Source organism: Castor canadensis, chromosome 18 (genome assembly GCF_047511655.1).
Source record: "Castor canadensis chromosome 18, mCasCan1.hap1v2, whole genome shotgun sequence".
Taxonomy (NCBI): Eukaryota; Metazoa; Chordata; class Mammalia; order Rodentia; family Castoridae; genus Castor; species Castor canadensis.
The window spans coordinates 3,774,037-3,797,121 of NC_133403.1; the positions used below are offsets into that span (position 1 = coordinate 3,774,037).

The 23,085-nt window shown below is 54.7% G+C and overlaps 1 protein-coding gene and 1 long non-coding RNA gene across 8 annotated transcripts in view; one reads left to right on the forward strand and one right to left on the reverse strand.

Moving 5' to 3' along the window:
- Positions 1-19,573, forward strand: part of LOC141418775 (uncharacterized) — a 38,648-nt gene extending 19,075 nt beyond the window's left edge. For 2 of the 4 annotated variants that reach the window (XR_012443406.1, XR_012443404.1), the window contains exons 3-5: positions 2,009-2,169; positions 8,787-8,931; positions 15,125-19,573. This is a non-coding gene — a long non-coding RNA (uncharacterized lncRNA). The remainder of the gene's footprint in view (positions 1-2,008; positions 2,170-8,786; positions 8,932-15,124) is intronic. The other 2 variants (XR_012443405.1, XR_012443407.1) reach the window with 2 other exon arrangements.
- On the reverse strand, positions 5,031-22,462 carry Patz1 (POZ/BTB and AT hook containing zinc finger 1). 4 transcript variants are annotated; one of them, XM_020180215.2, is made up of 5 exons: positions 21,026-22,462; positions 19,533-19,596; positions 13,742-13,913; positions 7,989-8,126; positions 5,031-6,531 (listed from the first exon to the last, which is right to left on the reverse strand). In XM_020180215.2, the coding sequence occupies exons 1-5, from the start codon at positions 22,294-22,296 to the stop codon at positions 6,113-6,115; spliced, it is 2,064 nt and encodes a 687-aa protein (XP_020035804.1). In that variant the 5' UTR covers positions 22,297-22,462; the 3' UTR covers positions 5,031-6,112. The 4 variants fall into 4 exon arrangements, with proteins under 4 accessions (XP_020035804.1, XP_020035801.1, XP_020035802.1 ...); XM_020180213.2 differs by having other exon boundaries at positions 6,352-6,531; positions 7,989-8,061; positions 21,026-22,460; XM_020180212.2 differs by lacking the exon at positions 7,989-8,126 and having other exon boundaries at positions 21,026-22,452.
- Positions 22,463-23,085: the final 623 nt, after the last annotated feature.

Consider the following 23,085-nt stretch of genomic DNA (forward strand, 5'->3'; position numbering starts at 1 on the left):
CTTAGGTAAATATTTGGCATTTCCTTTCATAGCAGTTTTAGCAAGAGATGCAGATTCGACATTAAATCGTCCTCCTTTCTGCATCACACCATCTCACAGACTCCTTCCACTCTTGGAAAGGTGTAGGGCAGGTGAGCGGCCAGGGGAGAGAGGGGTGTGTGCGACATCCTGCAGGCCCTACTGCCAAGTGCACCAGAGCCAGGCCTAATTACACGGAGGGAACCCTGCCAGCCTGCTTCCTCCAACGGCTGGAGGAATCTGCCAGGCTCTCTGGTAACTTTAAGGGTGAGTTTTAGGTACCTTCAGGTGTGGCTCTGGGATTCCCTCCTGCAGGCGCTCCCAGGAGAACTGTGAAGTTCTTTTTTTTTCCTTTCTCCTTTTATCTTATCATGGTTACATTTACTTACAAGTGTATACATTGTTTGTGCCACCTGTCCCCCCACCCTCCAACCCCTGTGAAATTCTGAATTTATTGCCTAAACTGGCAGGCCTCATTTGTCTCTGCTGCCTGAGAACAAGCTTTTCAGGAACTCCAGAAAGCAAACGTAAATGGGCACCCAGAAAGAACTGGAGCAGATAGTAATAACAGGATTCCTTCTTCTCCGCCTCTATTCCTGCACCAGCTCCCTGCTGCTGTCTTCCTCCTGTCCTCCTCCTGTTTTACCCCCCGACAGGAAAGAGCACGAAATGACCAGAAAATGGGGTAGCAAGTGCTGAGCCCAAGGGACCCTTCTTGGTGTGGGTGTTGGAGTTCCTTGGAGTGACCTTGGCTAGGGGACGTTGCACTCTGCGTGCATCAATGGACTGGTTGGCAGACCAAGAAATCACAAGCTCAGGTGTCAGAGCAAAATGAACTGTGAACCTTCGGGAAGCTGGGGCCTGAGTCTGCTCGAAATCCAAGAGCCAAAACCAGGGAAGGAGGGCCTAGAGAGGCAGAAGCTGGCCTGTGTGGTGGTGGACCAGATTCACCCTGCACACACGCCCTTACACAGCCCTCTGCCCCTCCCTCGCCCTCTCCTCCTCCTCCTCCTCCTTCCTCTCTCTCTCTCTCTCTCTCTCTCTCTCTCTCTCTCTCTCTCTCTCTCTCTCTCTCTGTCTTTTTGTTTGGTGGTTGGATTCAGGGCCTTGTACTTGCTAGACAAGTGCTCTACTGCTTGAGCCAAGTCCCTCAGCCCTTTTTACTTTCAGTTATGTTTTAAGTTTGGGTCTCACTTTTTGCTTGGTGCCTCCTCAGACTGTAATGCCATCGCTCGCATTACAGATATGAACTACTGTGCCTGGCTTATTTGTTGAGATGGGGGTTTCACTAACTCCCGCCTCCCCCCACCATGATCTTCCCAATCTCTGCTTCCTGAGTAGCTAAGATTACAGGCATGAGCCACTGTGCTCTGAAGGTTTTTACATTTTTAAATGGTTGAAAAAAATCAAGAGTATTTTATAAAATGGTAAAAGTTATAGAAAATTCCATTTTTCAGTATGAAACGAAATGGAAGCTTGCCAGAACGCAGCCGTGCCCACTCACTCGGGCACTTGCCTGACGGCTCTTACATCACAAGCACGAGAGTTGAGTACTTGTGACAGACAGCGCCATGTACCTTCTGGTCCTTTACAGAAAATTTGCTGACCTCTGCCCCGATACTCTTCCTGTAAGAACGAGGGTGTGGTTAGGTTAAGGGGTCAGTGCGGACAAGCTCACAGGGAGCTTCTGAGTGTTTCCAAATGCACTTTTTTTTCGGAGGAGGGGTGGTACTGGGGCTTGAACTCAGGGTTTCACACTTGCCAGGCAGGTGCCACTCCGCCAACCTTTTTTTGTGATGAGTTTTTTTGAGTTAGGGTCTTGATAACTATTTGCCCAGCCTGGCTTGGAACCAAAATCCTATTCATCTCTGCCTCCTGAGTGGCTGGGATTATAGATGTGAGCACTGGCACCCGGCTTTGCAATGTGTTTTAACAGGTATTCACTCATTTTCCTCACATCATTCCTGTAAGAACTGTTTTTGTTTTCCAGGGTCAGTTACAAAGTGGTGGCACCAGGGCTTGCACTGGGCTGGCTGTCTCCTGAGACCACCATGAACCAGGGCACAGTGATGGTGACGCAGAGAAGGGGCCAGTCCAGTGCTGCGTGCAGCTCAGAGGAGGGCAGACGCAAGTAAGCAAGGCTGTGGAAAGGTAAGTCTTGTGTTCAGATCCTTCCAGACAGAAGATAATCTGTACCTAGTGGTCCCCAGCCCCGAGGACTGGAAATCAAAGCATTAGTGATAGGGATGAGTGGAGCTGTGTGGGGGATCTGGTTAGGGCAGCCAGGGCCAAGCCGTGGCAAACCCCAGCGCAGGGAGGCGGTGAAGAAGCAGACCCTGAGCTTGCACTGCTGGATCACCACACAGCCTACAGTGCCTATTTCGTTAGGTGACTGTCACGCAGTGCATCATTATGGTTATTGTTTTTAGGAACAGGTTGTGACTGGAGGTTGTCATAAAGGCCTGATGTATAAAAAAATAAAAACACTTGCCAGGAGTGGTGGTGCATGCCTATAATCCCAGCACTCAGGAGGTGGAATGGAGGTGAAGACTGGGAAATCTAGAGGAAGCGAGCTGGTGTGGAGTTGGTTTGGGGTCCCCCAACGCTGCTAAGGGAAGGAATAGAAGGGGACCAGGGTGAGGGCTGAAGTTAACCCACACCCACAGGGAGCCTGACTTTTTACCTAGCTCCTAATATACCTTCTTAAGCTTCCCTGCACCCTTCCCTGTCATTCCTGTCCCTCTCACTTGACAGATAAAGAAGCCAAGGCTTGGGGAAAGTGCCAGAATTGTGGTGTCACAGAAAAGGTTCTGAGACAGGCCCCCACCCTGCTAGCCTCCAGGTCCACCTATCCTTGGCAGTCAGTGGTCAGAGTTCTCTGGAGCCATGCTCACCAGGGTCTCCCTCCTCCTCACAGGCGCACAGATGTAATCATTGCCAAGCATGGCACTGGGGACCCACACATGCGTGAAGGAACCATCTCTCACAGGGAGCTTGGGAGTGAGGCTCTGGACCTCAGACACACCTGAGTTCCAGTCCTGGCTCTGCCACCTACCATGTGCCCCAGAGGGTGGGGGCCTGGCTCCATCTCTGGGCAGGAAGGGGGGGGAACATCACAGAAGCAAACCCACAGCTTGTCTGAGCGTCAGGTAGTCTGGTAGCTCTTAATGATAGTCTTCCCAGCCTGTTTCACTGATGTGGAAACTGAGGCTTGGAGAATTGCCCAGGGTGTCAGCAAGCAGATGGAGCTCAGAGGCAAGAAGCATAGGTTCTTTACCCTGGGCCACATAGAAGAGTCATCGCCCTGTGTGCACCATGTTCGTGTAGCTTCTGTGGCACCGACACGAGCAATGCCATGGGAGGAGCTGCCTGCTGACTCGGTCATTCCCTTCCTGCCATGTGTGGCCCACTCCTTTCCAACCGTACGTCCCTACCTGTCCATGGACACAGCCAGGGTCTCCAGGGGCCAGGACTAAGAGTCTTCAGAAGCTCAGGCCAGCCCAGTCAAATGCAATCAAGCTTTCATCGTGTGGGCACAAAGTCACGTGTCCACAGGCCTCAGCATGCTGGGGTCAACCTTTCTTTTGCTGACTCACACCAAATGACCAAGCCACTACTCCAGTCCGCAAAGCCCTGAAACTCAACTGAGATCTCATTGTAAATGGCTGAATTACTATTATTTAAAAAAACCCAGCTGGAAGTCTGCCTTTCAGCGAGAACAGCAATGTGGTGAGCCGGACCCACGCCTGCAAACCCAGCTCCTCAGGAGGCAGAGGTCGGGAGGATGGCGGTTCAAAGCCAGCCCAGTCAAGACCCTATCTGGAAAAAACCCATCACAGAAAAGGGTTGGTGGAGTGGCCCAAGGTGTAGACTCTGAGTTCAATCCCCAGCATTACAAAAAAAAAAAAAAAAGACTGACATTGACTTTGCACTTGGTCCCTCCTGGTCTCCATTCTTTCTTTCATCGTTTTTTGTTCATTCTGTTTGCTGCTTCTTTGGAGATGACATGCTGTTTCTATTCATTTAGGGATTTCCCTCTTCTCTGAGATTTCTGCAGATGGTTGGAGGACCTTAAGTCTGTTCTTTCTGCATTTATCTAGTTAGTTATTTTGGCCGTCTGAAGTTTGGAACTCAGGGCCTCATGTTTGCTAGGCAGGCGTGGTACCACTTGAGCCAGTCTACCAGCCTTTTGTGTGTGTGTGATGGGCTTTTTCGAGATAGAGTCTTGAAATAGAACTGTTTTCCCTGGGGCTGGCTTCGAAGCTCGATCCTCCTGATGTCTGCCTCCTGAGTAGCTGGGATTACAGACGTGAGCCACTGGTATTGGCTTCCCTCCTGCTCTCGATTCTTGCTCCAGCTAATTCTTCTCATGCCTATTTCTTGCCCTCTATTGTTCTCGTTCTCCCTTTTTCCACATTTACCACCAATGATGCCAAAACCTTGTGTTTAATGTCACAAAAATAACATGGGGAGGGGCTCAAGTTGCTATTTTGAGCCCCTGGCTGTGAGGACTTTCTTCTTGCCCTTGTCCCTCCCTAGATCACAGCAGGGTGTGATGTGGGGTTCCCTCTAACTCCACATCTTTTCTCTCCCCGAATCCCAGCCCTGCCTCACACCTTCCTGAACTACCCTCCTTACCCTTTCGCTGTCACTAGCTCTTCACCCTGCCATGTCTTCTTTGTACTTCTTGGCACCCAAAATCGTATTTAAACCTGCCCACTTGTTACTTCTCTCTTGTACTGGGCTCCACAGGGGTTATCTAGTTCAGCACAGGGCCTGAAACCCTGCCTGGGCACACAGCCAGTGAGGAGAGAGAAGTAGTGGATATTCTTGAACAAATGCATGAATCCTAGTGGCTAGGGCTTCAGTGGGAATGGCCACCTGTCGGTCTCAGTGGGGCTGCTGCAATGAAGAGCTGTAGAGGTCTCCTGGATCTTGGCCCCACCCCAGGTACAGGGGTCTCAAAGCCCTCCCACCCCCCAAAAAAACCAGACTCAGGGGAGCAGGCAGAGCAAGGTACTAATGTTTTTAATACAGTCTGATCAGATCAATTCACATCACAAGGTCAACCTGAACTTGCTCACGTGACACAGTCAAGGTACACAATGTCCCTACCTGCTGGCTCTAGACCTTCCTGGCTCCCCACAGCATTGACACCTCCTACCTTCCTGACCAGACTGGCATTTTTTTTTTTAAATTTTGCATAAAACTATTTCTTCCATAGACTTCAAACGATCAACTAGCCAAGTTAATTATGGTACATCTAAACAAGGTTTAATACTAACCCTAACGTGTGACTGCGGTTTACAAAGAGCTCTGTATTACCTGGGATAGCTTTCAGTAGCAATTCACTACAACTGGTCCTAAAAATAATACCAATAATAATAATAATTATAGAATTAGAACCCAACAGCAAGTTGAATGGTTAAGATTGTGTAAGAGATGGAATTTGGGGTGGGGCGTCCTCAGTAGCTGAGTTTATCGGGCTAGCAGTGAAATGCTAGCCTCCAGCAGGGCTCAGGAAGGTGGGAGGCCCTCCAGGTCAAGGGCTCAGCCTGGGGGCTCTTGGAGGGCACTCACCCATGGTCCGTGGGATGCTGCAGGCTTCGGGCTTCCTTAAAACAGTTGGGCATCGAGGTTGTGTGAGTGTGCGGAGACCCTACTGAGGTTTCTTTTGAAGGGAAATAGGAATTGGGGAAGTGTGAAGGAACCAAAATCTCTGAGGTCCCAGAATGCCATGGGGCTTGGGCTTGGGCTTGGGGTTGGGGTCACTAAGAATTGAGCACCAGGAATTCTGGCTTCTGCACATAAGAGAAACCGGGAGTGGTGCTGACTTAGAGGCCTATGTAGTGTTTTCTGCCCTGGTCGCAAGCCGGGCCTCACAGGTACGTCTGCAGAGTATCAGATGAGCCCATTTCTAAAGACCACTGGGCGCGGGGTGATCAGGAGGAAATGGGGCGAGGGTGGGTGTAGGGGGCGTTAAAAACAAATAAAAATCTCTCAGCTACAGACCCCAAAGACATCACTTCCTCCGCATTCACAGCACTTCTCAGCAGTCCCTGATGGCCGTGTCCTTGGGGACACGGCATCTGCCTCACTTCCCCTCGGGCCCCATGGGCTGCTGGTCCACCTCAGGATCTACTAAAGATGACGCGAACGCCGACTGAACGATCTGAAACCCAAAGGACTCGAGGAGAGACATGTTCTGCTGGGGAGAGAAAGGGGACCCAAGGGCAGGGCCCAGGTCCCCCAGGGGGCCCCCGAGGGACCGGACATGCACCTTCTGGATGTGTTTGTTCAAGTAGGACTTGGAGCGGAAGAAGCTCCCACATTCAGGGCACGGATACTTCTTCTCCCCGTCAGACTCCATCTTGTTTTTAGGGACTGCCATGTCGCAGGAGAAAGAGCCATTGGTGCTCTGCTTCTCCGGCGTCTTCAGGTCACTGGCGTCTGAGAGGTCACCGTAGGAGTCGGAGCTCTCAATCGGATCCTGATGTGAGCATTTCTGGCCTTCTATGGAGAAAGAAAACACAAGGGAGAAGTGAGGCCAGGCTTTGGAGGCACCCTCCTAGAGGGGTCAGGAGAGGCCAGCTCACAGGCCTATGGAGGGCAGATGATGGAAAGCCAGTGCCCTGGCAGAAGCCATGGACGTTCAGCTGCTCTGCCCGGGAGCCTGGAGTGCCTATGGGGGCAACGCAGCAGGGCCCTGGGCCTCCAGCCTCCAGCCTCCCTCGCAGTGGACTCTTCATGCAGGTGCACGTTTTGCTCACCATCATCTCAGCCTGCTTCAAGGAAGGGGTACAGAGAGGGGACCTCTTTTGCTTCCGCCCAGAACAACTCAAAGACCCACACCTCCTAGGAACTCTCTTGGGTGCCTCTGGGGGGTTCAATGACTACTCTGAGGATGCCCAGGAGGTACAGTAGCCTCATCTCCTGCACCAGACTAGCTGCGACCCTCACAAGGCAAGCAGAACCAGAACCGTGACGTCCTCCACTCAACTAGACCCACAGATGGCTCAGACACAAGTCACTCCAAACGCAAGTCCTGCCTCACCACCTTCCTCCTGCCAAAACCCTTCCAGAGCCATGCAGCCGAGACGCATAGATTAAAAGCAACTCTGAACAACTCCATCAGCTGGGTATCCCCAACCAGGGACTCAGGACAAGCTAGGCCAAGAGACAACCCTCACTGCTCTGCCTTGCCTGCCCACACCGGGATCTACTACCAACTAGCAGTTTCCTGCCTGGGTCCAGAGAGCCAGGCTGGGATGGGAGATCTGTGATGGGAGCGTGGAGCATGCCATCTCTGCCATCTGCCATCTGTCAAAGCCCCTTGGCTCATCCCAAGGAGGCGACAACAATGACGCACCACCGAAGAACCTGAATCCACAGTAGAGTTGGGGCTGGGAGCTCTCCACAACCAGCTCCAAGTCAGAGGCAATCGCGAGCTCATCTACTGCCATGCATCTCACCAGCGCAGCCAGAGGCTGTCCGGAACAGGCCACACGGTATCCAGCTACCTCTGTCACGGGAGAAGCCAGCCAATGGCTCCCGACCACCCACGGGGTCAAGTGAGGAAAAGCATTCAGCTGCAGCTCCACGCCATCCTATAGAGCAACAGGCAGTGGACAGGCCACAGTGACTCGTCATGCAGGCTCCTCTCTCTGCCCTGGGGTCTGGGGTATCCCTGCAGGGCTCCAGACAGTGGGGGCCGCCAGGAGGGAGGAAGGAGGGCTGGGGAAGAGGAGGCGGGGGGGCTCGATCTCGGCAGTGCCCTAGAACCTCACTCAGTGCCTTGGAGTGAGAGACCCATGGTAACTTTTATCCTGGAGGCCACTGCCACTCAGACCTCTGCGCCTCCTCAAGGCAGCCAGAAAGCTGGCAGCCTTCCCGCCTCCCCACACCCGGCACAGCGCCCCCACAACACAGTCTGCGCAGAGAAGCGAAGTGCAGAGCAAGGGGTCGCTTGCCTTTGTTGCCATAGGTCCTGGCGTAGTGGAATGCTGCTCCCCCATTCGGGATGGGCTCCTGGTGCCTGGAGACCTGGGGAAGGGGAACACCGTGGTGGGTTTTAACATGGACCTTTAAGTAGGAGGCAGAGGAGAAACCTAAACAAGACAAAAGGAGATGAGATCCCGCAGCCAGCAAGAGCTACCTCTCTGCTCCCCCATGCCTCTCCTTCGGCCGCTCTGGCTAGCATTCCCAGGTCAGCTGCACCTAGAAGGGGCCCCTTCCTTGGCTCAAAAACAGCTGCAACCAGAAAAGCCTGGTGGCTCAGGATGAGCGTCACTGCAGTGCCCCCTGCAGGTCGTACTAAGGGACCATGGCCAGCAGCCTGTGGACTTTTGGGCATCAGTAGCAGGTGGTTTGAGCGGATGTCCCCAGCCCCAGGATCATGGCTAGAAATGTGGTCAGACAAGGACTCCAGGGCAGCCCCAGGACTCCAGCCAGCAGAAAGCTGCTTAACACTTGTCACAGGGAGACCACATGCAGGTAAAATTAAATCCCCAAAGAAGGCCTTCAAGGGTCCCCCTTCTTCTATCGGATAGGATATGTTCTATTTTTGTTAACGTCCTATCTTCAGAGTAACTGAATTCAGTTAACTACTCAGACTTTCTGAAGAATAACAAAAATAGGAAATTATGTTAAAGGAGCAAGGTCATTTTTTATTCATCCACGTGGGCTTTTTGCTTTGGTTTTGGAGCATACGCCAGGTTCACTTAGAGAAGAATAAACAAGGTCAATGTCTCTTTGCCTTTATTTTGAAGGAGGGGCAATCCAGCCACCTTGAAGCTGTTCCAGCTTACTCCCCAGCACTTCGGTCAATTTGAGCCACAAGATATCTTCACACTGGGAGGCACAGACCTTGGGCCAACTTTCACAGTGGCCACAAGTCCAAGGACACAGGACCAGGTAGGTCAGTGAAAGCATTTCGTCTTGAATTTCACACGAAGGAGGTCTGCCACTGAACCGCCTCCCCCTCCCCCCCTCTCCCGCCCCAGTCAAGATCAGAAAGCGCCTTTAGCAGAAATCATAGCTTTTCAGTATAAGGTCTGTTTGGGATGCCAGTGTCCTGACAGCGTCCCTTTAATTCACTCCAGATCTGGCCGACACATTCTCAGGTACATCCATTCTCTTTTAAAATTATGCAGTCACAAGAGCACGGTGAGAGCCACGGTCTACAGGGTCAGAGGCTGGAGTGAACAAAATGAAGTCTGAATTGTTGTAGCATTTTTCCCCCCCACAGCATCTTGGACATCACTGGGACTGTAACAAAGGTTCGTGTTTAGCAAACGCTGATGGTACACACACCATTCCACAGAATTTTCTTAATGTCCTGTGTGTGGAGAATTGCTGTGTTTTACAGATGAACAAACAAGAGGCTTGATGAGATGAAGTGACTTTCAGTCACGTGTACAGCTCACTCCAACCCAGGACAGTGTGCCACCCTGGATGACTGGCAAGTCTCTTTAGAGGATCCTGTGTCTTGGGCCAAGACCCTAGAAGCATCCTTTGGACTTTTGCAGTAGGGTTCATTGTCACCAACACTCTGTCATGTTGCTGGGCAGACAGGGGTGGCCTGCAAGGAAGCTTGGTTTTACAAATACTCCAACAGCAGCAAAAGTTGGTGGTTCTGGAGGGAAATGCAGGATCAGAGGAATTTTCCTTTCTTTCCCAACACAGCTACTTCAAAGATACACCTGGACCAGGTGGTAGCACCCTATCCTGCCTGGTACAAGACGTCTTGTGCTGCAATTTAAGTGGTTGGCCTGGGGCCAGTCACCGGGGAACAGGACATTCCTAAGAAGGAGGCTGTAGTGAGTAAGTCGACAAGGCTAGTGGGAAAGAGGCTGTCAGTCCTGGCCCTTGGTGCTGTGGAGACCTCCAAGCCAAGCAGAACCAGGTGACACCGGCCTGACACCCAGCACCAGATAGCAGAACTTCCTTTTTATTCGGTGGGACTAGGGTTTGAACTCAGTGTTTCACATCTGCAAAGTAAGCTCTCTACCTCTTGAATGTTTTGCCTTGATTTTCTTGGAGATGGGGGTCTTTCAAACTATTTGCCCTGACTGGTTTCGAACCACAGTCCTCCTGATCTCAGCCTCCCAAGTAGCTAGGATTACAGGCATGAGCCACCTATGCCCGGCTATCAGAACTTTTGTTAATATGATGCCACCTTAGAAGGGAATTTTTTAATCCCTTGTGGGGCTTCTGAAGTAGTATGAAGTCCTCCCCTGGCACGCCAGAACAGCCCGCTGCAATCAAAGTGAAGAGGACAGGAGGGAGGGAGAACTGAACCAGGGGGATAGAGCAAAAAAGATACTCAATCAAAACTTCGCATGCTTTCCTGAAGAGCAGTTTTCTGAAACGTGGCTGGGTCCTCTTGACTTCACTCCAGCTGCACACTGTACTATGTGTAGCAAAACTGCTTGCTGGGGTGGCAGGAAGGATCTACAGCTGCCACTTAAAGCCCAGAATTCAAACACAGCAACTCAGCAGCCAAGGGATGCAATGAAACAGAAGCTGACTTTCTGAGAATGCATCTTTGAAGCCAGACATATTTAGCCAGAATTCTAAACTCCTCCGCCCACTCACCACTGATTAACCAAGAGCCAGAGGCAGCTTGATCCAGGCTTCCACATGATGACGGTGCAGAGTGTACATGTGACCTTCAACTCGACCAACAAGCCACCCTCCCGCTCTCTCCAGAAATGAGTTCATTAGCAACTGCTCCTCAGTTGCATTTTCTTGCCCGGTATCCCTGCACTTCACATTCTAGAAACGAGTTCTCTGGCCAGTCCCACATCTGTGCAGAGATTAGAGGCTGCTTTTCCTGTGTCCAAACCCTGGAGGAATCATTTCCAGCTGCTCAGTAGGACTGTGTCAGTCCGGGAGAACAACACGTTGTCCGTGACCATCCACTTGTGTGTTCACCTGACAGAGAGAAGCTTCCTTTTCAGCAATGCTGTTTGAATCCAAATGTCTCCGTTGAACTTAAGACTCCTGACAAGCTATGCCAGCACGTATGCTACAGAAATTTTAAAAAGAGAGTCATCAGACCAGGCCCTTCCCTCCTTTCCACTGTTCAGCCCAACTGATTTCCTCAACCTGAGAACGTGGGAACAAGCTTTTCCAGCCATATCTCCCTCTGCCACGAACAATCTTTCTGTACAGATGGTGGAAGGCACATCCCGCTCGGTCTCCAGGCCAAAGGCAGGGTCATCTGTGTCCTAAACTTGGATCTGACTCAAGTGCGTGGTTAGGGCCTGCAGGCTGCCTTTCTCTTTTCCCATTCTTGACAGCCAGGAGTCTTTCTTTGTGACACAGACCAAGTAAGGCAGGATTGCAGGTCTATAGGCAGTCGATGATTTAAGAATTGTTGGGATGGAAGGCTGTCAGAGGGCACCTGCAGTTCACCTGATCCAGTGTTACCTGGTCTGACCAGCTGTCTGTCATTTAGCCTTTGCTTGCATCCTTGCAGAGAAAATATTTATTTACTTGTTAATTTTATCTTATTTGAACTCAGACCCTCACAAAAGTACTGTACCACTGAGCCACACACTCAGCCCTGAAAACATTCATTTAGTCAAGCAATTCCTATATCCATAGCCTTGGTGGCCACAGGGCAAGGGTGACACAGGGCTCGTTGCATTCTGATTTCAATGTCTCCATGTCTTCAGTGTCTAGAAGGAGCCTTTATCCCCTTCCTAGAAAAAGTTTTCCTCCTTCCTTTCTTTTGTTTTCTTTTTTCCTGTCTCTTCCTATTTCTGCCTAGGGAGTGAGTATAAAGGTAGCACCCTGCTCCTCTTCTGACAGACTCCACTGTTTTCTCTCCTAAGTACACGTGGCTCCAGGGCTGTTCTTTGTCTTCCTGGAGGACTTTCTGCTTTGACTCTTGGACCCAAAGTTGTTCAGCCCATAATGCAGATCTGGCCTTGGCTTCTCTGAGACCAGGTGGCCTCTGGTGGCTTCTCTGAGACCAGGTGGCCTCTGGTTTTACTCTTCTACAGTCCCTGTCCCACTAGTCACGTAACTTGTGGATATTGCTCAAGTGTTCTTTACCAGCTCTTGGGGAAAAAATAGCTGTCGGCTTTGCCACATCAGTTGTGTCCTACCTGGGTCGTCTTTCCTGTTGTTCCCTATTGCTCTCAGCTCTTCTGAGCTGGGCTCCTAGGGGCCCTGGGTTTGCAGTTCTTACTCTGTTGTCTGGTTTTCCACTGTTACTGGTTCTCAGCCTCTGGCCCAGTTCTGGGACAAGTGACTTCAATAGTGAAAACTTGACAAAAGTCTACTGATGAAACATTACAGCAGGCTTCAAGTTATTTGGGGGTACTGTCAGGAAGCCAGGTTAGGATGAAGCAAGAAACCAGCTTTTCTGGAGCAGCCCGGGTCAAGACTATCCTGGTAACTCTCCCTGCATGCTCAACCCCACTGCTTGCTCACAGAGTGGGCAGAGCTCTGCCAGAAATGGACTGTGACATATCAGAAAACAGGACAGACAGCTTAATCAGCTTCAAGTACTACTTCCCCTCTTTCCCAGCATGGTTCCTAGTGGAACAAACATGGACATCCAGTGGCCCTCAAGGCAAACCTCAGGTGTGCAGCCCATGACACCAAAAAAACCCAGCCACTCAGCAATCTTCCCTCCACCAGGACCCTCTAGATAGACACATGGAGACAGGCAGCCGCCCAGGAGTCCAGCCAAGGCCTACCCGGCATTGTACCTGGTCCAAACCAGGGTGAGCAGTACCTTTCTACCACTGTTAGGAGTGTCAGGATGGGTTCTCCCAAATGCAGCTCCTTGTGGGTTCAGAAATTTCACCCACCTTATATCTTGAGATCCTCACAATGACTGTAGATGGGAAGGGATGGTTCTTAATTCCACTTGAGAGAAGAAGAAACAGGCTTACACAAGGCCACACAGTGAGGAGCTGGGGCTAAACCCTGGCTCCCTTGAATCCTGGATCAGTGCTCAACCTAAGCCATACCCCATACTTACAAAAACACTGGGACGAAAGTGTTCCAGTAATGTCCCCACCCAGCCAAAGTAAGCGCACTGTGCAGAGCAGAGCAGAACCTCCTCATGCCTACAGACAGCGGCCCTGACCTCCGTCAGCACGTCTCCACTGAACCTGTTCTTGCAGACACAAACTTCAAGCACTTCAACAGCCACCTAGACCTGGCGGAACCTCAGGGACAGGCCTGGCTTCATGTGACAAAACACTGCTGCCATGGCTAGACACCACCTCGGCCAAGCTCATCTTCAAGCAGACCACCGGGCTTGGAGCACCTTCCACCTCCATCTCCCACAAAGGCCACGATCTACCTTGTCTCATCTTGTTCAACCTCACTCCCTGACTGCTCCATCTCATACGCCACTGAATGCCCTTTACATCCGACTTGGTGGCTCAGTGACTCCCCCATTCACGTTTGCAAAAGGTATTCCACCCTGCCACCTGAGCAGCAGGTGCGTTTGGCCCCAAGCTCAGGAATCACCTCTTCTGTTCCCATCTGTAGTCTCATGGGGCCTCCCTTCCAAACACCCCAAGCTTCTTGGGAAGGAAGGGCTAGAAAACAGCTAGCTGGGTGACGAAGACGTTTTTTGTTCAGAGGGAAGGGAGGGCCGCGCAGAGTAAGTGGGAGGAAGGCTGGTCGAGACCCCCTGGGCCTCCCACACCAGCTCAGGCCGTCCTCCGGAGGGACAAGACAGTGGGGAGAGTACCTCGGTTACAGATGCTGCAGAAGTTGCTGGGCCCCTCGCTATGCTTCTTCAGGTGGTCTGCCATGTACGCTGCCCGTAAATACTTCCCACACACCTGGCAGGGCACCTTGTCTTCATGACAGGCCAGGTGGGAGCGCAGACGGTCTCGGGTGGCAAAAGAAGCGTTGCAGGTCTGAGAAAGAAAAACAGAATGAGGTGAAACCAGGCATTGCACACCCGACCTAGTGTGTCACGAGGCAAAACCAGTTTCTGGCCATGTCGTTGACTACCTTAGAAAGACAGCTTTCGAGTTTGGCTCAGGCTCTACTCAGAATGCCAAAAGCTGCTCTTACGTCCTATGATGTCTTCCCATGGGACACCTGAGTTGAGTTATTGCTTCCTTACCATAGACACGCCTAGAACATGGCTCCTCTGTGGAGTGAGAAGACGATATTTGTTCATTCCTAATCTTGAAACACTGACCACAGGTGACTCACATATGAGTTACGGCCATATTAACCAGTCTCCCTCTTCTCTGTCCCAGGGTTCCCCTTGTTGCGTATTCATTTCACTCAAAAGTGACACTGAGCCATGCTCCAATGCCTCAGGCCTGTAATCCCAGCTATTTGGGAAAACAGAGGTTTAAAGCCAGTCTGGACAAGCAAATAGTTCACAAGATGCCATTTCCAAAATAACCAGAGCAAAATGGGCTGGAGGCATGGCTCAAGGGGTAGAGCACCTGCTTTGCAAGTGCAAGCCCCAAGTTCCAATCTCCATCCTAACAAAAAACCAAAAGTGACATCACTCTTAGCCACAGGTAGATAGAACAGGCAGGACAAAGCAGAGATGACTTCAAAGAATTCTCCTGAGTTTGAATCGGAAACACAGCCCCTAAAATGATAGCTTTGAATGTGCTAGTATGGGGAATTCTCGGAGAACGAAGTCGGGGACATGGGAGCATGTGTGACATGCTAAGGTGAGAAGTGTGACATCATCACTCACACTTGACTGAGCAGGCCCTGGGCTCACCCAGTCTATCCTTACAGCAGCCCTCCAAGGCAGACCGTGTGGCCACTCCAGGGAACCGTAGCTATGGCCACACCTGGTGTGAGCCCTGACTCACAGCCAGGCCCCAGAGCCAGGTGACCCAGGTGCTGAAGGTCAGCATGTGCATCCGGTGCGAGGCCCCGGGTCACCAGGCATTTGCTGGGCCTGAGGACTTGACCTCTCTCGCCAAGATCCCTTCCTCTGGCAGGGTGCAAAGGCACCCCAGCCCTGGGGGACACAGCACGTCAGAAAGCCCAAGAACAGCGAATCCAGTGGCTTTCGCGCTGCTTTGGTTTATGGCGAGGTTCAGGGTTCAAGTTTGACTCGTTCTTGTCTCTGTGTGTGTTTGCTGTTTAGGACTGTTCACGCACCGAAGAACCTTCACCCCCAGTAACGTGCCAGAGTGGAACTGCATCTACTTCCTGCTTACAAGAAACGGACCCTGAAAACCTGAGATCTCAGGTAAGCATCTGAACACTGTCACCACACACAAACAGCTGTCATCTCCTTACTGATCAACCAAAGCCAGAAGCGAATACAAGCAACACTGTGCAGGTAGAAAGTGACACCCCGACTACCCCAGTCCCAAGTATCTGCATTAACGCAGGCCTTATTTTTCCTGGTCATCGTCCTGTTAAGTAAACGTTACAACCTCCAACAGGGCAGTGTGTCCATCCTGGTGAAATACTGCTTTTATCTGTTTCTCATGTCCAGTTGACTCCTTTGAGAGCTAACTTTATAAGACTCCACTTGTAGAGAGGCGGTGGTCCCGACACCCTCACCATGGCTCCTCTGAGAGCCTGAGAATGCAGGCCAGCTGGGCGTGAGCCAGCCCTGAGCCTGTGTCCTTACTAGCTCGAGGGTCAGTAGAGCTAGCTTCTCAGGAGAGTTCTTAGGAGCCAGGGCTCCCTGGTGGAGAAAGGTGACAGAATTCGCGCAGGGAAATTGCAGCACTTAGGCAGCTCAGAAAGCATCCTGGATACTTAAGTGTCATGGTGACAGGTGGGCCCCACCTCAGCCAAGGGGACCTTGTGACCCAACAATGGGCCACCAGGGGAAAAGAAACTCAGATCCAGCCTACTACTGTTCTCCAGCCCACCTGGAGAAGGGGCGCACCTGTCCGTTTATCCACAGGCGAGAGCGGGCTGTGCCAGTGACCCAAGGACCGTCCCTCCAGTGATGAGGAGCCTCAGACCCGAAAGGAACCAAAGTAATCAGGTGTAGAAAGATGGAGCTGAAAGGGTCCCGGGAGAGGGGACCCTCACACTAGACAGGTATGAAAGGAGGCCTTGTTTCTCTTGCCAGCCTTCTTTTGGGATCCGTCCGCTAAAGTCTTTGCCTGTCAGGCTTTGCCACCTAAAGATGATGGACAACCAAGCCTCAATTCCCTCAAGTGGATTATCCATTTGGGGATTAGCTGAGCGGAATTAAACGCCCAGACCATGCTGGCCTTCCCCACCCTGTCCTCCACTGATTGTCTCTCAAGGAATGAAAGCTAACTTCAGTCTGAGCAAACATAATCACAGATGCAAATCTGCTTCTGAGGGAGAAAAAGACACAACAAAAACTTTGTGTTACAAAGCCCAGCTGGAGAAATCTTGGCTTCTCTGTGCCAGGGTTGACCCTCTGTGACTGGAGTCCCCAAGGTGTTCTGGGGAAATTGTGCAAAGTGTACAAATCCAAGTCTCGGCCTGCCAGAAGTTCAGACAACACAGAATCATCAAAGAGCCTGGTCAGACGGACCCAGGAGAGAAGAGGCTGAAGGAGAGACGGAGCTCAAAGGGGACACCCAGAACCTCCATGCTGGGGGACTCAGGAGAAAGCACCCCCCTCCTGCAGATAGCGGAAGACAGAGGCACCCAGACGTGAAGGAAGCCAGCTGGTAGCAGAATGCTCCGATTGCCTGTGGTGCTTAAGCAGCCTGCTAGTGGTAGGAGGCACACCTGCAGCCCCAGCCCAGCCCTCCTGAGTTGGGGCATCACCACTCAACACTGAGCCCCAGATGTGCTCACCTCCCACACTTCCTGACAGGTGAGCAGCTTAGGAACAGGACCCAAAGGGCACCAAGGACAGCAGTGCACATCCCACCCTTGGTGGCCTTTCAAGGCTGGCAGCCTCAGGGGCGTCCTCAGTAACTTTCTCCTCCCGTCCAGAAGAGTGAGGGCAGGGCGTGGAAGTCCAACCCCCTTTTTTTTTGAGTGTACCCCAATTCACTTCTTGTCTAACCAGCCCAAGAAGTGGGGCCAGTGGAAGCAACAGGAAAGATCTGAGGGGCTCGAGTGTCTGAGCTCCAGGCTGAATTCCCTGCAGGGATTAAGGGTCCCCATCCTGAGCTCATAAATCCAGCAGTGCCTGGGCACATGGACCAGCCAGTTAAACTCAGGCCAACCTGAAGGAGGCCTGGGTCACCCTGCCTTTGGATGGCCTTTCCACAAGCATGGCAGCCAGTCTCTGTGACTGGGCCTTTTTCATCCTCTGTGCCATCAGGAAGGCCAGGAGGTATGGCCTGTGCCCAGCCTGCCAGGGACCCAAGAAACCAACTCCCAGAGAACCATCTCCACCGCTGATGCTGCCAGCACACCACACAGCACCAAATGGGTGTCCAGCTGTTTAACTAACCCCAGGCCATGAGAGCTGGCATGTCACCTGCTGGGTCCTTGTTAGGGAAAGTGTGGTTACAGGGCCAGAGGCAGAGCAGGAGGTCTGTGAGAGTGTGTGCAGGAGTGGGCTCGTACACCAAGGGATAACGAAGTCAGTGTTATGACACAGACCAAGGACAAAACACACAAAGCCTCAAATGTTAGAATGAAAACTTTTATCATCACTCCTGTTCTCCCTGCGGAGCCTGCAGGGGGCTGAAGAACACACCAGTGGGGATCTGGGAAGGGCACTACATCGGCTTTTATCAACCTAGCACTCCATACTGGTGGCCCACTATAAAGCTACTGGTTAGTTTAGTTCCTGAGCAGACCAGCTAACGAACCTCGAAAACACGCACGTCTACTTCACTAGCCAGAAGTGAAAGCAGGGCCTGTCTGAGAAGGAAGGGAAGAGGGCACAGCTGACCCCAGCTGGACTTGTGCCAGTGGCTTCTCTGGAGGCAGTTTCTGTCCCAGAGTGGGAGGAGCAGATAAGCTGGCGCTTGGCTCCTGGGAATGCACCAACCTCCAGAGTCACCCAGACAAGGACAGGTGCCCAGGGAACCTCCTGTTAGCAGTGGCGAGAGCGCCCAGAAAGAAGCTTGGAGGCTATGGGGGATCCGAAGAGTACTTCCTGCTGCCCTTGAGCTGGCCATGGCGGGCAGGAGCCACCTTGCTGGCCTCTCCCAAAAGTAGGGGTCTGGGGCCAGCCACCACTCCCACGGCCCCTCCACGTCTACCCTTTCCAGGGAGGCCCAGGCTAGCCTACAGGCCACTGGCTAAAGGCCCGGCTGCCCTCTGGGGCTGTCCAGCCCTGCCTCAGATATCCCGGCGGGGCTGGGCAGAAGAGAGTGTTGCTGGAGTGTGCTGGGCTCAGGTTTTCGAGGGCTGGGAATGATTTTTTTAGAGAAAGGGAAAAGGCGGTGTCAGGAACCGAATGGGACGACCTCCACAAAGCAGGCTGGGCAAAGTCCCATGATGGCAGGTCGCTAGGAAGAGGTTCCAGGGGCGGCAGGCCGCTGCTGTTCCCAACCCACACCTGGAAAAAGGGCAGAGAGCGCAGGTTACCCCCTGGCCACCGGCACCCCCACTGCCCTCCGGACTCCACCTATCTGCCTGCTGTTCAGCACACTACCTGGGAGTCAGAATGCGCTCTGTGATGAGAGAATCAGAGACAGAGAGAGAAGGCAGCGAGGCAAAGGCAGATCCCAGGAGGCCCACCCTCGCTGCCCAGCTCGGCGTCTGTGCACAGTGCCTAGGCCTGGTCCCTGGGCCTTTTCGCCTCACTACAGCACATGTGCCCCTCCCGGCCGGTCTCCCTGAGCCTCCCCCAGACCACCAACAGGTTAAGGAGAAGCAGCTTGTTCCCGGCTGTAGCCGTGTCCCACGACCCTGTCTTGCCCTCGGCTGGTGGGCACTTGCTCAGGACAGGGCTGACAACCGAGGAGAAAGAGACATGTTTGCCGACTGCACAGGAACGCTCAGTGGCGAGGAAGGGAGACCCAATCTTCTGCGTGCCAGGAGGGTCCCAGATGTTCACGCAGCCAAGGGTGACAACCCACTCCAGCCTTCCCTACCTGCTCCCGCACCTTGTGCTCCACTCTTCCAGAAACCCTCGCTCAGGATGCTCTGAACAGGTGTCGGTGTTCAGAGAAGAGACTGCCTACTGCCCCTGTCCTGTGTAACCTGCTGCTTTGCGCCCTAGGCTGAGGGGACCCAGAAGGAGCTCCAACTCACACCTGGACTGCCAAGAGCCCTTTTAAAATCCCTGCTCCCTACAAACTGCTGGAAGCAGCAGCCAGGTCCAGCAAGGTGCCAGGTCCCCTAAGACGACACTTGAGCAATGTGACCCACCAATCGAGGAACTGGCAAACACCAAGAGAGGAAAGCCAAGCAAAGACTGGGTGGGGACCAGGACCAAGCGACCAGGAAGGAAGGCACATCAACCATGGGGGAAGGGAAAGGGAGCTGGGGTAAAGAACAAAGAAGGAGGGCAGAGGATGGAGGGACAGAGTGGGAGGTGTGCAAAGCGGTGGTCAGTCAGCCGGCCCCCGCACACAGCAGCTCACTCATGGCCGTGGCTGGGAGTACAGCTACATTCTCTTTCTGCCCCGCCCGGCCCCTACCTGACACTTGTGAGGTCGTTCAGAAGTGTGCACCTGCTTGATATGTCCGTTCAAGTGATCGGGCCTGCGGAACAGAGAACCAAGAAGGAATTTAAAAGAAGACACTGAAAGGGGGACACAAACTTGCCCAGAGCCCAACACCCCCCCTCCGCGCGCACACACACACACACACACACACACGCACACGCACACGCACACGCGCACACACACGCACGCACTGCTGGACTCCCTCTCCCCCACCCCCGCATGACAAAGACAAAGTCACCACCCAGCTCCAGCTCACAGGCCCAGGCCTCGCTGCCCCGCTTCTCTGCGGGGGGAGGGGAAGTGAATGTTTGTCTCTGATCCCCCCCTACCCCCCCTCCCACCCCCAGCAGAAACTGAATGACTTCTAGAATCCCTGCCCCCCCCCGCCCCCCTCCCCCCTCCACTCTAAAATGAGACGAGGCTGCCTGGAGGCTGCCTTTCCCGGAGGGGGTGGGGGGTGGGATTCATTGTCCAGACTAAAGCCCCTTAGAAACTCAGTGTTCCCCTCCCCCCAGCCTCTCCCGCCACCACAGCCAATGAATGCCACCCGGATGGAATTCAGTCCCCAGAGGCCAGCCTTGGAGCCTTAAGTCCCCAGCTGGGCTACTAAGCCAGATGCCCGCCCGAGCAGCAGGGCAGGGGCTGTCTGACCGGTAAGACTGGTTCCCGGCTGGGGCCCTCTGAGGGAGCTCTCCGTCACTAGGCTGGCACACACAAGGGCCTAGGATTCAAGTTAAAATTCAACCTCGTGTTCTGAATATTGCTAGGAGAAAAACCTGACAGTCCTCTGCCCCGGGACAAGTCCTCAGTCCCCAACTGGCTTGCTGGAAAGACTCTAAAAGGGGGTCCTGCCCCTGGAGCTCTGTGGGTTGCATCGGGCTCTGCAGCCACCAGGTGGGAGTGCATCAAAGATTACAGTATTAGGAAGCCGGTTTTACGTCTCAGTGCCAGGGTCACGTGAGGGACAGAGCTGGAGGCCACTGATGCCTGCAGGACTCAGCGCTTGGTGCTGGGGGGCCTGGTGCTTGGGGAGCTAAGGAGTCCCAGATGCACTTGTTCCTGTGCGTCCCTCTGCAGCCATTCAGGCGGGGACAGCCTCCCGCCCCCCGCCCCCAAAGGGGGCCCCACGCCTGGTGCCGGAAACACAAAGGGAGCCCAGGGAGAAGAATGGCGAGGCCCTGGTGGCTGTGGCCTGAGGAATCCCGCTCCTTCCCACAGGCCCCCAGGAGTAGAGAGAGCAGGGCCAGCCTAGTCCCTAAGAACTTGCCCGAAGGAAGAGAAACGCTCTTGGCCACACGATGTCAAGATCGGGGCCCTTCCAACGCTCCCCAAAGCTAGCATGGGGCCTCCCGTGAGGCCTAGTGACCCCGCGCACACGCACCAGGTCCCGCACCCCCACATCTTGGCAAGGAGCTGACTCAGGAGGCAGGACTAAGTGGGGAGGCGGGAGAGGGCGCCTTTCTCACCTGGAGAAGCCTTTCCCACAGCTCTGGCAGATGTAGGGTTTGCCCACGGACCCATCATGGGACCGCACGTGGTAGGACATGCGGTCTTTTCTCTTGAACCGCAGCCCACAGACGGGGCAGGAGTAGGGCTTCTCCCCGGAGTGGGACAGCTTGTGCCGGTTGAGATGGTACACGTCGCGGAAGATTTTGCCACAGATCTCGCAAGCCACCTGCTTCCTGGTCCGGCTCCTCTTTCGGGGGCCGTCGGGGTCCTCGGAGATGGGCAGCCCATTCTCGCCCAGCCTCGGAGGAGGCAGATCGATGTAGCCCAGCTGGAGGCTGGTGACACCGTGCTGGGCCTCGTGTTGCCGGAGCCGGTTGGCATCGGTGAACACCTTGCCACAAAGGCCACATGGAAGGATGCCTGCCTCCCTCAGGCCCCCTGGGGACCCGAACATTGAGTCCAGCAGGTTGGCCTTCCTAGGACGGCCCCGGCCTCGCTTGCTCGTCAGTGGAGGGGCACTGGATGCCACATTGGGGAATGGGGAAGTCAGCAGTTGGGGGGACAGGGGTCCGGCCACCATGGGCAAGCGGTCCACCCCAGGTAACACAGGCAGGGAGGCTTGGCTCGCAATGGCCGCACCTGCCGCCCGCGCCGCCTCCTCCTCCGGCTGGATGCTACCGGCGATGCCATTGCTGTTGGCCGCCAAGGCTGCCCCGTTGGTCATGTCCAAAGGGAAGCCCAAGTCGGAGGTCCCAGGGGGCCGAAAGAGCATGATGTCGGCCCGAGCCGGGGGCACCAGGATCTGCACGTTGGACTGCTTGATGACTTCCTGGCAGATCTCGATGACCGACCTCATCAGCAGGAACTTGGCGGCCGTCATGAGCTCGGGGAAGCTCTCCAGGCGTACCACGATGCGGGACGTGTAGGCGAAATCCAGGATGTCCCCGAACACCTTGGAGCTGATGGTGTGCATCTCCAGCTCCCGGCTGCCCCCGGCCCCGCCGCCCGGAGCCGCCGCCGCGCCCCCCACGTCCGCGGGACCCCCGTCCGCGGCCCCGCCGTCGCCCAGCTGGGCGCTGAACACCGACTCGAAGTACTCGCTGCAGGCGGCCAGCACGGCGCGGTGCGCGGGGAAGCTCTCGTCGCCCACCCGCAGCAGCACGTCGCAGAAGCGCCCGCCGTTCTTGCGCTGCTGGTTCAGGTTGTGCAGCATCTCGGTGCTGTGTCTGCTCACCTGGTAGGTGTAGCAACCCGACGGGCCGCAGGACGCGTCGCTGACCCGCTCCATGGCCGCCCCCCCGCCCTTCCCCTAGGCAGCGAGACGCGGGGCGCGGTGGACGTGTCCACACTCCCCGCACGTGCCGGCCCGCGATCTGGACTCTCGCAGGTGCGCCCGGCGCACACGCCCCCTGCCCGGATCGGACTTGTCTAGACGGCAGGGGACACTGGCCCCCACATAGCCGCCCCCAGCCCCCGCCGGATCGCGCCCTCCTCTTCTCTCCGCCTGCCCTCCTCCCTCTTTGCTCGGTCTACCTTCCCCCGGGGTGCGCCAGCCAAGAGGTGCGCCCCTCCTGCCGACGCGCCCGCCACCTCCCCTCCCGCCCGCCAGGCGGCGCCGGCGCGCAGCCAAGAGGGGGGCGCGCGCACGCGGGGAGGAGGAGGCGAGGTCCGCCGCGCAGGCGTGAGTGCGTGCGCGCACACGCGCGCTCCGCGGCTTTTCCCGGGTCCGCTGGGGGCGCGCGCTGCGTCCCCTGCAAAGCGCGAGCCGGGGCGGGGGCGCCGGAGCGGAGGAAACAAAAGGCGAAGGCGGCGGCGGCGGCGGCGGCGGCGGCAGGGCGCGCCCGAGGGCGGTGGCGCGGGCCGGGGTCCCTGGAGCTTGGCGGCGGCGACGGCAGCTGGAGCGGGTGGATGGGTGGCGGCAGCAAGATGGGTCCTTCCCCGGGCCGGGCGCAGGCGGTGGCGAAGCGGTGGCGCTGCGGCCCCGGGCTCCGTGTGTTCGGAGCGGAGGAAAGATGGCAGCGGCTGCACTTCCTCTTGCACTTTCACCCCTGGGGGGAGGAGAAGGAGGGGGCGATAC